Genomic DNA, 13,965 nt, shown 5'->3' with positions numbered 1-13,965 from the left:
CTCACTTACTGAACACATCCTCTTTACATACTGAACAGAAAAAAAAAGGGCAGCCAGCACGACGCAATCCCACCATCCACCTAACCTGCAAAGCGTAACCTGCAGTTCAGGTGGATCGCAGGTTCGCTCCGTGCTGGCTTGCATTTTTTCAGGGCTAGATAGCATGAAATAATATAATTAAAAACTGGATTAAACGCCACTGCACCTCGCAATAAAAAAAATTACAGGTTAGAGATTCAACCATCACTTGCCCTCTCCCATGAAATTGCCAGAATTAGCAAATTTATCCATCTTAAATGTTGCCAACAAGTATAAAAGACTTTAAAAGCATTGAGAATGCTTTGGATACTGCATCAGATAAAATGTAACTAAATTCAGCAAATGATAAGTCCAAATTTTGATGCCTGCACCTTAAGCAGAAGCCCTAAGCCCTTCTATAGAATAAAAACAAGCATACATTTTTATTTATTTTTTATATTTTTAGTTTACATAATGCAATACCTTTTAGTGCCTGATATTTGTAAAGTATTTAGAATTGCTTTTAGGGATAAAAATCGAAGATGAGGTAGTTTTTAAATTCGAACGAAAGTTGTCCTTTTTTTTATATTTTTTAATTTTGGCCAATTTCAAAAATGAAATATTCTAGAGCTTGAAATTTTTTCGGGAATAGAGAATAAGGCCTGGACAAATATAGACTACATTGAGTTGCGCCAGAATGTAGGGATGAATATTGGCAATTTACAGGACAAGCACTTTATATTTATTTTTATAATTTTTAACAATATCATGTAACACTTTTTTAGTCCACAATATTTCTGAACTACTAAAGATTCTTGAGAGGGATTTTAATAAAAATCAAAGATGATGTCTATTTTTAAATTGCAATCGAAGTTGCCCTTTTTGCTGTATTCGAATTTCGGACGACTGTGATGCATTGCGGAGAACACATCTTGCAGTCTAGAGCTCAAAATTTGGTCTGAAATTAAGTGCATAATGAACATAATAAAGAGAAAAAGTTTTAGTGCAAACAATTCAAGGCGTCATGCCAATATATAAGGTTGAAAGTGGACATTTTTGGAGAGCATCGCTTCTGAAGCAAAGTTTGGGAGTTTTTACTAAATCAATTGCAGCAACAAAACATGCTTCTAATAGTTCTGGTAAAAGTAATAGTTGCATAGATTTAGTGAGCAAAAAATAAAAGGCGATAAAAGTTAATTGCACAAGTAGCAGGTTTCCAAACTTGCAACTTTTTGAAATGACAAGAACGGCGTTTTACACCTCTATTGATATATGATTTTTTTTCTGAGGCAACTATGCCGCATGTTGCAAAACTAAGGTTTATTCCTTTGTGTCCAGACATTTGCTCACCACATATAAAAACTTCATTGAAAACAAAAAATGGTCATGGGACCTCGATTACCGTTCTTATCTGAGCACACCCTGCTATATTTCCAAACAGCAGTATCTTGTACTCATCACGACTTAGCCTGTTCTTTCCTTTGAAATGTGGTTGAATGCAGGTGGCAAAAGCACGCGCGGTAATGCGCTGACAGCCATCAAGAGCCATCGCCGCTGCGCACTCACGAGTGAGAAAATGGAATTGCAGCATCACATGGTACGTCAGCGAGTCCAGTCACTGTGCATTCGAAAACTGGCTCTGAGCGTGAATACTGGCACTGATCATCTAGTTTTAAACCACTATAATCACGGGCATGGAAGCTACCCTGTTTGACTAGCGTGGTGCTTATGACAAGCCCGTTCAATTGTCGCGCGCATTTCCTGGACTTCCCATCGCAGCCCATATACCCCTTCCCTCTTCTGCGAGGTATAAAGCGAAGTGCACTGTCGCCTCACGGGGGGCTTTTGGTGAGTCGCTGTCGAGTCTTCCTAGTTGTCCAGCCTGCTGCTGGCCGCAGCATCTCTGACCTCAAGCCACGGATGCTATGTGAGCAATAAACCATCTGCTTGTTTTTAAGCCCTGTCTTGTCCAGTCTGTGTATCTCGTGGTTAAAGGAATCGCCTACATGAGGTAAGCATAAGGGGGCAAAGTTGTAGCTCGCATGCGGTGTGTCGACTGTTTCAAGGCAATCACTTAAATCAATCTCAGAGATATCATTACTGAGTGCGCGGTAGAAGTAGGCGGTAGGATAGTTAGAGAGGATACCGGTAAGCTGTCTAAGGAGACGAAAGATTTGATTAAGAAACGCCAGAGTATGAAAGCTTCCAATCCAACAGACCAGATCGAATTGGCCGAGATATCGAAGCTAATCAATAAGCGCAAGGTGGCCGATATTAGGAAGTATAACATGGAGAAAATTGAGCATGCTGTAAAGAACGGGGGAAGCCTTAAAGCGGTAAAGAAGAAATTAGCCATAGGCAAAAACCAGATGTATGCGATAAGGGACAAGGCGGGCAACGTCATCACTAATATGGAAAAGATAGTCAAAGTAGCCGAGGAGTTCTATACAGATCTCTACAGTAGCCAAAGTAGTCAGGACCGTAATGAGATTGGCGGTAGGGAAAAACAGTCAGACGTTCCACCAGTGACGAAGGACGAGGTCAAGAAAGCACTAGAAACTATGAAAAGGGGGAAATCAGCTGGAGAGGATCAGATAACTACAGATTTGCTGAAGGACGGGGAAGATATCGTGCTAGAAAACCTGGCCACCCTGTATACGCAGTGCCTGGTGTCATCGACGGTACCGGAACCATGGAAGAATGCGAACATTATCCTCATTCACAAGAAAGGGGACTCTAAGGACCTTACAAATTACACACCAATCACCTTACTGTCTGTTAAGTATAAGGTATTTACTAAGGTAATCGCTAATAGAATCAGGACAACCTTAGACTGCAATCAAGCAAAGGATCAAGCAGGGTTTCGGAAACGGTACTCTACTATCGATCATATCCATACCATCAATCAGGTGATAGAAAAATGCTCGGAATATAACCAGCCCTTATACATACCATTCATTGATTACGAAAAAGCATTTGACTCAGTTGAAACCTCGGCGGTGATGCAGGCATTGCGAAATCAGGGGGTAGACGAGCCATACGTGAAAGTGCTGGAAGATATATATAGCGGCTGCACAGCAACCATCAGTTCAGTTCAGGCGTTCAGTCGTGTCCGACTCTTCGTGACCCTATGGACCATGTCACGCCACGCTTTCCGGTCTCTCACTATCTTCCTAACATCGCATAACTTCATCTGCAGTGCCTCGAGGATGCCATCTAACCATCGCGTTCGCTGCCTACCCCTTCTCCGGCAACCCAACATCAAATCTTTCTCCAGCGACTCCTCTCTTCTCATCAGATGACCAAAGTAGCTGAGCTTTAACTTTAAAATTTGACCCTCCAATGAGCAGTCAGGGTTTATGGTCGACAATATCGACTGATTTGATCTTCTGGCAGTCCAAGGAACTCTCAAGAGTCTTCGCCAGCACCACAATTCAAACGCGTCAATTCTTCGGCGGTCAGCCTTTTTCACAGTCCAACTCTCGCATCCATACATCACAACTGGAAAGACCATAGCACGAGTTATACGGATCTTGGTTGGCAGACTAATGTCTCTGCTCTTTACTAGGCGGTCAAGGCTAACCATTGCTCTCTTTCCCAGAAGCAGGCGTCTCCTAATTTCATGGCTGCAGTTTCCTTCCGAGGTAATCTTCGAGCCCAAGAAGAGAAAATCTGTCACAGCTTCCACTTCTTGTCCCTTGATGCTCCAGGACTTGATAGGGCAAGACGCCATGATCTTTGTCTTTTTAATGTTCAGTTTAAGCCCAAACTTGTCACTCTCTTCTTGTACGCGCATCAGAAGTCTCTTGAGTTCCACTTCACTTTCTGCCATTAAAGTGGTATCATCCGCATATCTAAGGTTGTTGATACGTTTTCCAGCAATCTTCACTCCAGCTGAAGACTCGTCCAGACCGGCCTTCCTCATGATGCACTCTGCATATAGGTTAAATAGACAGGGCGACAGTATGCAGCCTTGCCTCACTCCTTTCTCAATCGGAAACCAATCAGTAAGACCATGCCCAGTTCTGACTGTGGCCTCTTGCCCTTCATACAGGTTCCTGAGGAGACAGATGAGGTGAATTGGAACTCCCATCTCTTGGAGAGCTTGGCACAATCTGCTATGATCTACGCAGTCAGACGCTTTCGCATAATCAATAAAGCAGAGGTAGATGGGTTTCTGGAACTCTCTTGCTTTTTCCATGATCCAGCGAAGGTTGGCAATTTGGTCTCTAGTTCCTCTGCCCTTGCGAAACCCAGCTTGCACGTCCGGAAGCTCCCGATCCACATACTGCTGCAGCCTACCTTGGAGGATTTTCAACATTACCTTGCTAGCATGTGAAATAAGCGCGATCGTGCGGTAGTTGGAACAATCTTTGGCACTGCCTTTCTTTGGAATGGGGATGTAAACTGACCTCCTCCAATCCTGTGGCCACTGCATGGTTGTCCAAATCTTCTGACATAATGTATGCAGAATGTTAACAGCGTCATGGTTGAGGTTTTGAAGCAACTCAGCTGGAATGCCATCAATCCCGCTAGCTTTGTTCTTAGCAAGGCTGGCTAAGGCCCATTCAACTTCACTCTTCAGGATTCCCGGCTCGAGATCAGTGATCCCAACCGTCTTATGTTGGGTTTGCACATTCGGGTCCTTCTTGTACAGTTCTTCTGTGTATTCCTGCCACCTCTTCTTTATCTCTGAGGCTTCAGTGAGGTCCTTGCCTCGTTGGTCCTTTATCACGCCTAGCTTAGCACAGAAGCTTCCTTTGATATCTTTGATTGTTTTATACAGAGCTCTTGTGTTCCTTAATTGGCTGTTGTCCTCAACTGCTTGGCACTGTATGTTCAGGAAGGCATTCTTATCTCTCCTTGCTATTTTCTGAAAATCCGCATTGAGAACCTTGTATCTTTCTCTTTCCCCCATAACTTTTGCCATCCTCCTTTTCTCAGCTATTTGCAGCAACCATAGTTCTGCATAAAGAAAGTAACAAAATTCCCACAAGGAAAGGTGTTAGGCAAGGAGACACAATCTCCCCAGTACTATTCACAGCTTGTTTAGAGGAAGTATTCAGAGACTTGGTATGGGAGCACTTAGGGATAAGGGTAGATGGAGAATACCTCAGTAATCTGCGATTTGCTGATGACATTGCCTTGCTAAGCAACTCGGGGGATGAACTGCAAATAATGATTGATGACCTAGACAGGAAAAGTAGAAAGGTAGGCTTGAAAATCAATATGCATTAGACTAAGGTAATGTTCAACAGCCTCGGGAAGGAACAGCAGTTTACATTAGGTAGCGAAATACTTGAAGTAGTAGGCGAATATGTCTACTCATGACAGGTAGTAACCGCAGACCCGGACCACGAAAAGGAAATAACAAGAAGAATACGATTGGGATGGAGCGCATTTGGCAAGCACTTGCAGATTATGACTAGCAGCTTACCGGTATCGCTCAAGAGGAAAGTATACAACAGTTGCATCTTGCCTGTACGCACCTATGGGGCTGAAACGTGGAGGCTAACCAAGAGAGTTCTACTTAAGTTGGACAACCCAGAGGGCTATGGGACGAAAAATGGTAGGGGTAACATTAAGAGATAGAAAGCGTGCAGAGTGGGTCAGAGAAATAACTCAAGTTACCGACATTCTAGTAGAAATTAAGAAGAAATGGACATGGGCAGGACATGTAGTGCGAAGAGAGGATAACCGATGGTCGCTGAGGGTAACAAACTGGATTCCAAGGGAAGGAAAGCGTAGCAGGGGGTGGCAGAAAGTTAGGTGGGCGGATGAGATTAAGAAGTTCGCAGGGGTCAAGTGGATGCAGCTAGCACAGAACCGGGTTAAGTGGATAAATATGGGAGAGGCCTTCGCCCTGCAGTGGGTATAATCAGGCTGATGATGATGATGATGATGATAACTTAAATCAATCTTAATTTTTGTCAGAACCTAAAGGCTATGCACCTTCATCTGCAATGGCCAATAAAAAAAAAACACACACACAACAGACTCAAGGGGCTCAAAGATAGCCTGCAAAATCCCACTGCACAAACAGCAGAGTGCATTCCTGCTGGAAACGGCATGGTTTCATTTTTGCGACTTCACGGTTTGCAACACAGTTTGCATGTCGATACCAATCATGGGGCTTGCAGCCCTGCTAAACCGATGTGCGAGGGGTAAGTGGGCAATGCGTTGTGAACACCAAGTTTCGGGCACCATTCCACGATAGATGTTTTCTCCTCACACATAGCAAAAAAGCATAAAAATAATGGTCCTGTTAGCACTGATGCTCAGGCTTCTGCTCTTCTGTCCATTCCGTGAGCCGTTCTGTTGTGTTTTGGCAATGCCTTACTTCACTGTTAATCAACTGCTGACATCATTCCTCCAGAACAGAGGTATCCAACTTACAATGCCACATGACAGCCTTCCGCAAACTCCCTTTTCCATGTGAACAATAAGCCAAACTATATTAGACATCTCTTTCAGCGGCAGCAACCGCTACCAATAAATTGTGTACAACAAATTATGTGGATGATAGGCTTTTACAAGGCCTCTTTTCATAGCAGCGTTTTGAGGAAAAATGCTCGTCTTTATTTTCAATGATTTGTACTGATTTTCAGAATTATTAAAGCTATTTTATTTCCAACTTTTTTTTTTTTCTGCTGTGTAGCCAAATATTTGTTATCATTCACATATGCCAGCACTTTGTGGGACCCTCCCCTTCAAAACCTAACAATCTACCACTGAATCAACACAAAGCCGTGCAGCTAGATTTATCTTCTCTGACTACTTACTCTCACCAATACTGGCGTCACTAATCTAAACGCTAAGGCCGGTCTCCCAAACTTACAAGTGTGCCGTAAAATATCTAAACTCTGTTTATTTCATAAATTTTATCATGACTAATCACCTAGCACAGCAGTCACCATGTCGATTTACTGGACATCCAGTCGCATCAGCCACACCTTGGCCATATATCTGCCCCATGCCCAAACGACAACACATCTCAATTCATTTTTGTAAGGACAGCCATCCACTGGAACAATCTTCACACTGACATCGCCGTTCAATCCGATACAAGCCAGTTCAAAACCGCCACTGAACAATTTTTCGGTTAATCGGGTTAGCCCTGTCAAGCCTGCCCCTCATGTAAAACCCCTCACACTTGGGGCCTTTGAGGTATTGGAAATAAATAAATAAATCAGCCTTTTTTTTGGCCATGGTTCATAGGAGAGAAAAATATATTAAAGTATTTGATGTGATCTGCACTCCGTTTTTAATATTCAAATCTGCTTCACACCTAAAATTCTCCTATTCATACAGTTGTAGTTAATACATTTGTTGCTAGTCTGAAGAACAAACATGCTCTGCACAGATTAAGCATAGAGTGAAAATAAATTATAGGGGTCATTATAACATGGCTGTACGAAAACAATAAGCCTAAAATGATGCTTTCAGCAGTAGTTCTTACCTTCGTGAAACCACTGCCGGCAGAGCCGACATTGAAGCATCTTCATATTCCAACTGAAAAATCAAATTCCAAGTTTAGTGCAAAGAGAATAGTATATACTTTTATAACAAAAATAGAGAAAAGAAACTGCCACAACCACTTATATTTTCACATAAAATGGAGCACTAGTCAGCCCAGTGTTGGCTCAATGGTTGAAAGCTTGAACTGGTACCAAATCAGCACTACCCTAAGGATGGTCATGCTCGTCATGGATCCAGCCAATAGCTACAGTATCACAATTCCAAACAACCATGCATTAGTTGCGAGGGATGATAAAAAAGTTTTGCAACTTGCATATCAAAAAAACTGAAAAACAAAACAAAAAAAAAACAAAACAAAGATTATTTTCAACATAATCTCCCTAAACACTAATAGATTTCTCCCACTTGCCTGGAAGGCTTTTGGTACCTTGCAAAAAACATTATTCCTGGTTGCAACGCCACTGCTCTACGGCAGTTTGCGACGAGTTTAAGTCATCAAACCTTGTTCCTTTGAGGAGTTTCTTCAAATTCAGAAATAAATAAAAGTCACCCGGGGCCAGGTTGGGTCTGTAAGGTGGGTGGTCCATTTGTTCAAAACCACATTCTCTAATGGCAGCCTGGGCTACATGAGAAACGTGAACTGGGAAGCAGAATCCCCTTTGCGGTTGTGGTTTGTGGGGTTTAACGTCCCAAAGCGACTCGGGCTATGAGGGATGCCATAGTGGAGGGCTCCGAAAATTTTGACCACCTGAGGTTCTTTAACATGCACTGACATCTCACAGTAGACGAGCGTCTTCCATAGAAAAGCGGCCGCCGCGGCCGGGATTCAATTTCGAATCCTTGGGTGCAACAGTTGAGCACCCTAACCACTGCACCACCCCGGCAGGTAGGATCCCCTAAGCGTCCCAAAAAGTGTCACCATCACTTTCTTCCCCGAGTGTTGGGTCTTGAATTTCTTCTGGGAAGAGGACCTCAAATGCCTCCACTGCACAGACTGCTGCTTTGTTTCTGGGTCCCACTGATACAGCCATGTCTCATCCTTAGTTACAAGGTGGGAGAGAAAATCTTCTGGGTCACTTAAATAGATGTGCAAAAGTTTCCTTGATGAATGCATGCGGTGGTGTCGATTTTGAACTGAGAGGTTCTTTGGCACCCCATCGTGCTGAGACCTTGGACGTACCCAAAACATTGTGGATGATAGTGAGAGCATTGCCATAAGAAATGTTCAATCCTCTAGCAACTTTGGACACCTTGATTTGGCGATTATTCATGATAAGGCTCTTTGCTGAGGATGAGTGGTTCAAATTGGTTGAAGTGGTTGGCTACCCCGACCTTGCGTCACCTTCTACATGCACCCCCCCCCCAGGCTACATTTAAACTCACTAAACTCCCAAGTCACTGTAGCATATGAAGGACATTCCCTGCCATACACATTCACCATTCTACTGTGGATTTCTTTGCCGAAGCTTCCTCCTTTTTACAAAAATTTGATAGCACTCTAGTACTCGAGTTTGAAATCGCTGAAGAATGCCATGTTTGATTGATGCAGACGAAGTAACAAACTGGAAAGCTTGATATTCAGACCTTGCTAGGCTGCAGAGAAGATGACCTAAATCAAAAGGTAGACAGAGATCACTGTCAGATATTTGGTTATAAACAAGTCGCAAAACTTTCTGATCTCCCCCCTCAGTTAGATATATGAAGCTTTATGGCAAATAAGCAGCTATAGCTATCATGCACCAAATACAAGGTTCAAAGTGTGCTGTGTTAAATGACATGTTTTGATACCTTTAGATGGTTTAATAAATCACTTTCTTGAGAAACGTAAAAACATGAGGAAAATCAACACGAGCTGGTTTGCCTAAGCACAACATTGGATTTAATGGGATGTGATGAGTGTCATCATCATCAGCCTGACCCGGTCCTGGGCTAGCTGCATCCACTTGACCCCTGCATACTTCTTAGCCTCATCCGCCCACCTAACTTCCTGCCGCCCCCTGCTACGCTTTCCTTCCCTTGGAATCCAGTTTGTTAGCCTAAGCGACCATCGGTTATCCTCCCTCCGCACTGCATGTCCTGCCCATGCCCATTTCTTCTTGATTCTTCGCTTCGCTTCGAATTCTTTGCTTGACGAGTGTAAACTAGAGTAAAATATTTTTTCCCCAGTTCTTCAAGCTTTGTGCAATTAGAATGCAATTAACTGTTAGCTAATCAACTAATCTTTCACAAGCAGGTTTGTTTTTGTTTTGTTTTTTTTTTGTTAATAAGATATGGCACGCGATGTGCGTTTGTGTCCTACACACAGGCGGCATAAAATTATTTCGGTGAAATGTTCCTGCTGTCAATACGATTCCCATTCTTTTAAGATGGGCTTTACAGAATGAAGCTTGTTGTTTGCTTCCCTTTCTCAAGAAGCCAGTCACTTGGTTCTCAGTTTGCAGTGCACTAACATCGTACAATCTTTGTATAGCATGTTTACGTTTTATTTCCACGGTTCTTGCTTATGCAGCGCATGCATCTGCCCTCTCATTACTCTTGATCACAATGTGACTAGAGACCCCGCAGCACTTCATGGTGCGTTCCTATGTTGTGTATTATGTCTTCTACTAAGGGCTTGACAGCAGTTTTAGAGTTTAATGTGGAGAGTACATTCAGGCGGTTTGTATAAATAATGCAGTTTTTTATGTTTTCATTTGCTTTTCTACAGCAACAAAGGTGGCGCAACACTCAATATTGAAAACTGCTGCATGCTGAGGTAGTCATATTGCCTTTTCAGTTTTTGACCCATCAGTATTAAAATGCAGTGTAATTTCTGTATTCTGCTTGTAGTGTAAGAAATTCTTGTCATATATGCTCATGTGGTGTAGGGGTTTTCCGAAAGTGTGTTAACGTGATGTTACAAACTGTGGGGAGCGTGCACCATATGGTAGTGGTTCATCTAACTCTTGACATTTTTGTTCGAAGCGCAATAGCGATGGTTTAATCACCAGAGGCTAGTTGCTGAACAATAATTTGGATGGACATTTTGTGATGATGAGATAGCAGAGACGCTTTGGCTGAGAATGTATAGTTGCCGACCTATTTTTCGGACTTGGCAGGACCTTGAAAATGGTCCGAATAATCAAACGGTCCGAAAAATTTGTAAATGCGATGAAATTCCCATTTCTGCAAAATATCAGCTTTCAAAGTCACAAAGTTTGTCGCTCCCCATGTTTTGTCTGTATTATATAAAAGCAAGTCGGCGGGCTAGTTGATAATAGTCAATAATAAGGAGTTATAGCACACCACAATTAGCTGCTGTGATCTGCTGCTGCCCACCGCCCGTGCGCATGTGCTAGCGTGATCCGATATGGTGGGCACGGTTGAAAATGCATGCATGATCATCCGTGTGGACGCGGCAGGTGTGTACAACACCCCCGGGAAGCATGCTACATATACCATGCATCGCATGCGCAGTGGTACACCGCTGAAGTGGATTGTGCTAAGCTATAAGCACTATAACTCCAGTTAGACTCTCTGAGTCAGTCATGCTTTCGTCATGCCCATATATGCCCCTCATGACTGTGAACTAGCTGCAGATCATGCTCATGCCGCGAACGAATGCACACACCACGCGAAGCAATAACATTCAATTTCCATTGTTAGTGACAGTAGTGAAGACCGTGAGATAGAACGCATGAAAAAAAAAAAAAAAGCAAGCGGTACAAAAGACTCGGTGAATGCACTGATCCCTCAACTTCTGCTTTCCACTACAGTCGGGGGCAGCAGCTACAGACGCCACAGCCTGTGGCCGTGGCGGACGGTGCTCACATACCGTTTTAAGCCTGACTGCGCACTCTTTGTAAGCCACCGTGATGACAATGAAGTGTGTGCCAATAGGAGACTTGCGCTGCCCAGGGGGCACCATAGGAGTCTATTGGGTAGTACAAATCCCTGGTATCTGCATCCGAATGCATGCAGTCGGTATGGATCTACTGCTTAATTTGCGCTATGTATGAATTAGAAAAAAGTTACGGCACTGAAAATGCTTTCACGGTTGCCACGACGTGCATTATACGGCATGCAGAAATTGAAGACGAAGTCTAGGCACGCTGCCAGTCAATATAGCCAGGCGGGTGTCACGCGAATTAGTGGAGCTCTTCGAAACCTTTACATGCAAAGAAGCTTAAAGGGACGCTGCAGCACTTTTTGCAAAAAATTGGGCTTTCAGTAGGAACCCACAGTTTTTCATGCTCCGAACTCGAATATTAGATTCAAATTAGGCAGAAAAAAGCAGAAATAGCTTTTTTTTCTTTTTTTTCAGCAAGACTACGCAGCCCAAGCGACGGCGCTCACCGCAAGTTGCGCCGCCGCCTGCGATTGGACAAGACGTCGCGTGAAGACATTTTGAGGACCGGGGAAGCAGCCGATGCGGCTCCTTTGCTGCGCTGTGTGCTGATCGCAGCTCTCTGCGGCTTTGTGAATGTCATTATGGCATGCCATTTCCATACGAATGACTATCGGGATTTTCACCGCATGTATCCGTACTAGATGGGCTCACAAATGATGCAGCACTTCCGTTGTGGGGAGCGTAGGTTTGGCATGAAAACTTGCTTTGGTTAGAGTAAGGTACTTCCAAAAGTAGTGTGTGTCATTATTAGCAGAAACTACATGACCCTCAGCGAAACCTTGGCGCGCATATTCCTGGGAAGGAAGGGCAGCGAACAATGCCCTAGTCGGCTACCTCCGTCTTAGGCCTCCCGCGCTGCCCGAAAAGTCGTTGTTGTGTAAAAAGGACCCAAGGCTTGATGTACCAAATCCTGCTTTGAGTGCCAGTCGTCGTACCTTGGGTAAACGAAGAATTTTATAGAAAGGGTGAAGCAGTACACAGCTGCCACTAGACAAATGAACAATAAGCGAAGCGCGGTTGCCAGGCTCTGCAATGGATACGAGGCAATGATGGAGCCATTGTGCTGGAGACCAAGTCAAATGCGCGTAAGAATGCTGCTTGAGTCATAGGACATTTATCAGATGTAGAGAACCTTTCCCTTTTATCGTACACTCACAATACACGTTTAGTGAATTGCCGGCTGACGTATGTTGAAAGCCAAACTGCAGCTCCGCCGCACCCATACTTTCATGAGAAAACCATGTTCTGAAATGTGTTTTCTTACAAAAAACTCGTCGTTTTCATTTCTAACTTAGTTTGCATCTGCAAACAAGACAGGACTATGCAAAATGACAAGGCAGCAATGAGTGCAAAATCACAAGGCCATATATGAGCAACTTGGATGATTGCTTGCTTGGACGCATCGAAGGAAACCTGCATTTGTGCGCTCCTCAGCTGAGCAGTACACGCCTTGTCTTCTAATAACGTTCCCGTAAGAGTTCCACGGACATATCAGGTACGTGCGGTGCTGAAAACGATTGCGCAAAGCCTTCACAATCTAGCTGCAACACAACAGTGGCCTCTTCTTAATCATCTGCTAGTTCACAAAGTTTGTGCTGCTGATGAGTTGTCCATGTTTAGCATAGAAGCCGTTGCACCAAGTTTGTGCGCAAAAAAAAAAACAAGAAAAAAAAAAAACATGCGAATACAACCATGCACCGATGCTGTCTGCCAGTCCCATCGCGAGATTGCACTCCATGAACGGATCGCAATCAACGCTAAATGCAACGGTTCACATACAAATGAGACCTGAATAGTCAGAAAGTATTGGAACAACTGACCACGGCGGCGGTCAGACCTGTGACGCAGCAGGGGGTGCTAAGAAAGCCTGGCTCCGCTGGACAGGCCGCCATTGGAAACTGACCCTGGCAACGTTTAACGCTAGAACCCTAGCTAGTGAAGCTAGTTTAGCAGTGCTCTTACAGGAACTAGAGGGCATGAAATGGAATGTCATAGGGCTTAGTGAGGTTAGGAGGCCGAATGAGGCATATACTGTACTGAAGGATGGGCATGTACTGTGTTATCGAGGTTTACCAGAGAGGCGACAACTAGGAGTAGGCTTCCTTGTCAATAAGCATATAGCGGGTAATATAGATGAATTCTATAGTATCAATGAGAGGGTTGCAGGCATCGTAATTAGGCTTAATAAGCGGTATAAACTGAAGGTTGTACAGGCCTATGCACCTACATGTAGTTATGATGACCAGGCAGTTGAACGCTTCTATGAAGATGTAGAATCGGCAATGCGAAAAGTAAAGACGCAGTATACTGTATTATTGGGCGACTTCAATGCCAAGGTAGGGAAAAAACAGGCAGAAGACAAGGCAGTAGGTGACTATGACACTGGTTCTAGGAATAGCGGGGGGGAGTTACTGGTTGAGTTTGCAGAGCGCAATAACTTACGAATCATGAATACCTTCTTCAGCAAATGGAAGAACCGGAAATGGATATGGAAAAGTCCTAACGGAGAGACTAAAAATGAAATCGACTTCATAATGTGTTCAACCCCCGCCATTATGCAAGATGTAGAGGTAATCGGG

At 43.7% G+C, this 13,965-nt stretch overlaps 1 protein-coding gene across 2 annotated transcripts in view; it reads right to left on the bottom strand.

Annotated features, from left to right (window-relative positions):
* The window catches only part of Pcl (polycomb protein Pcl), a 117,964-nt gene that overhangs the window by 25,205 nt on the left and 78,794 nt on the right, over positions 1-13,965 (bottom strand). For both annotated transcript variants that reach the window (XM_084589446.1, XM_084589447.1), the window contains exon 11: positions 7,478-7,530. In XM_084589446.1, the coding sequence (XP_084445572.1) occupies positions 7,478-7,530 (53 nt within the window). The remainder of the gene's footprint in view (positions 1-7,477; positions 7,531-13,965) is intronic.

The sequence above is a fragment of the Amblyomma maculatum genome, chromosome 1 (assembly GCF_055883805.1).
Source record: "Amblyomma maculatum isolate TAMU_Amacu chromosome 1, ASM5588380v1, whole genome shotgun sequence".
In the NCBI taxonomy this organism is placed as follows: domain Eukaryota; kingdom Metazoa; phylum Arthropoda; class Arachnida; order Ixodida; family Ixodidae; genus Amblyomma; species Amblyomma maculatum.
The sequence above is the reverse complement of the archived record's forward strand: the minus strand, read 5'-3'. Positions and strand labels throughout refer to the sequence as shown.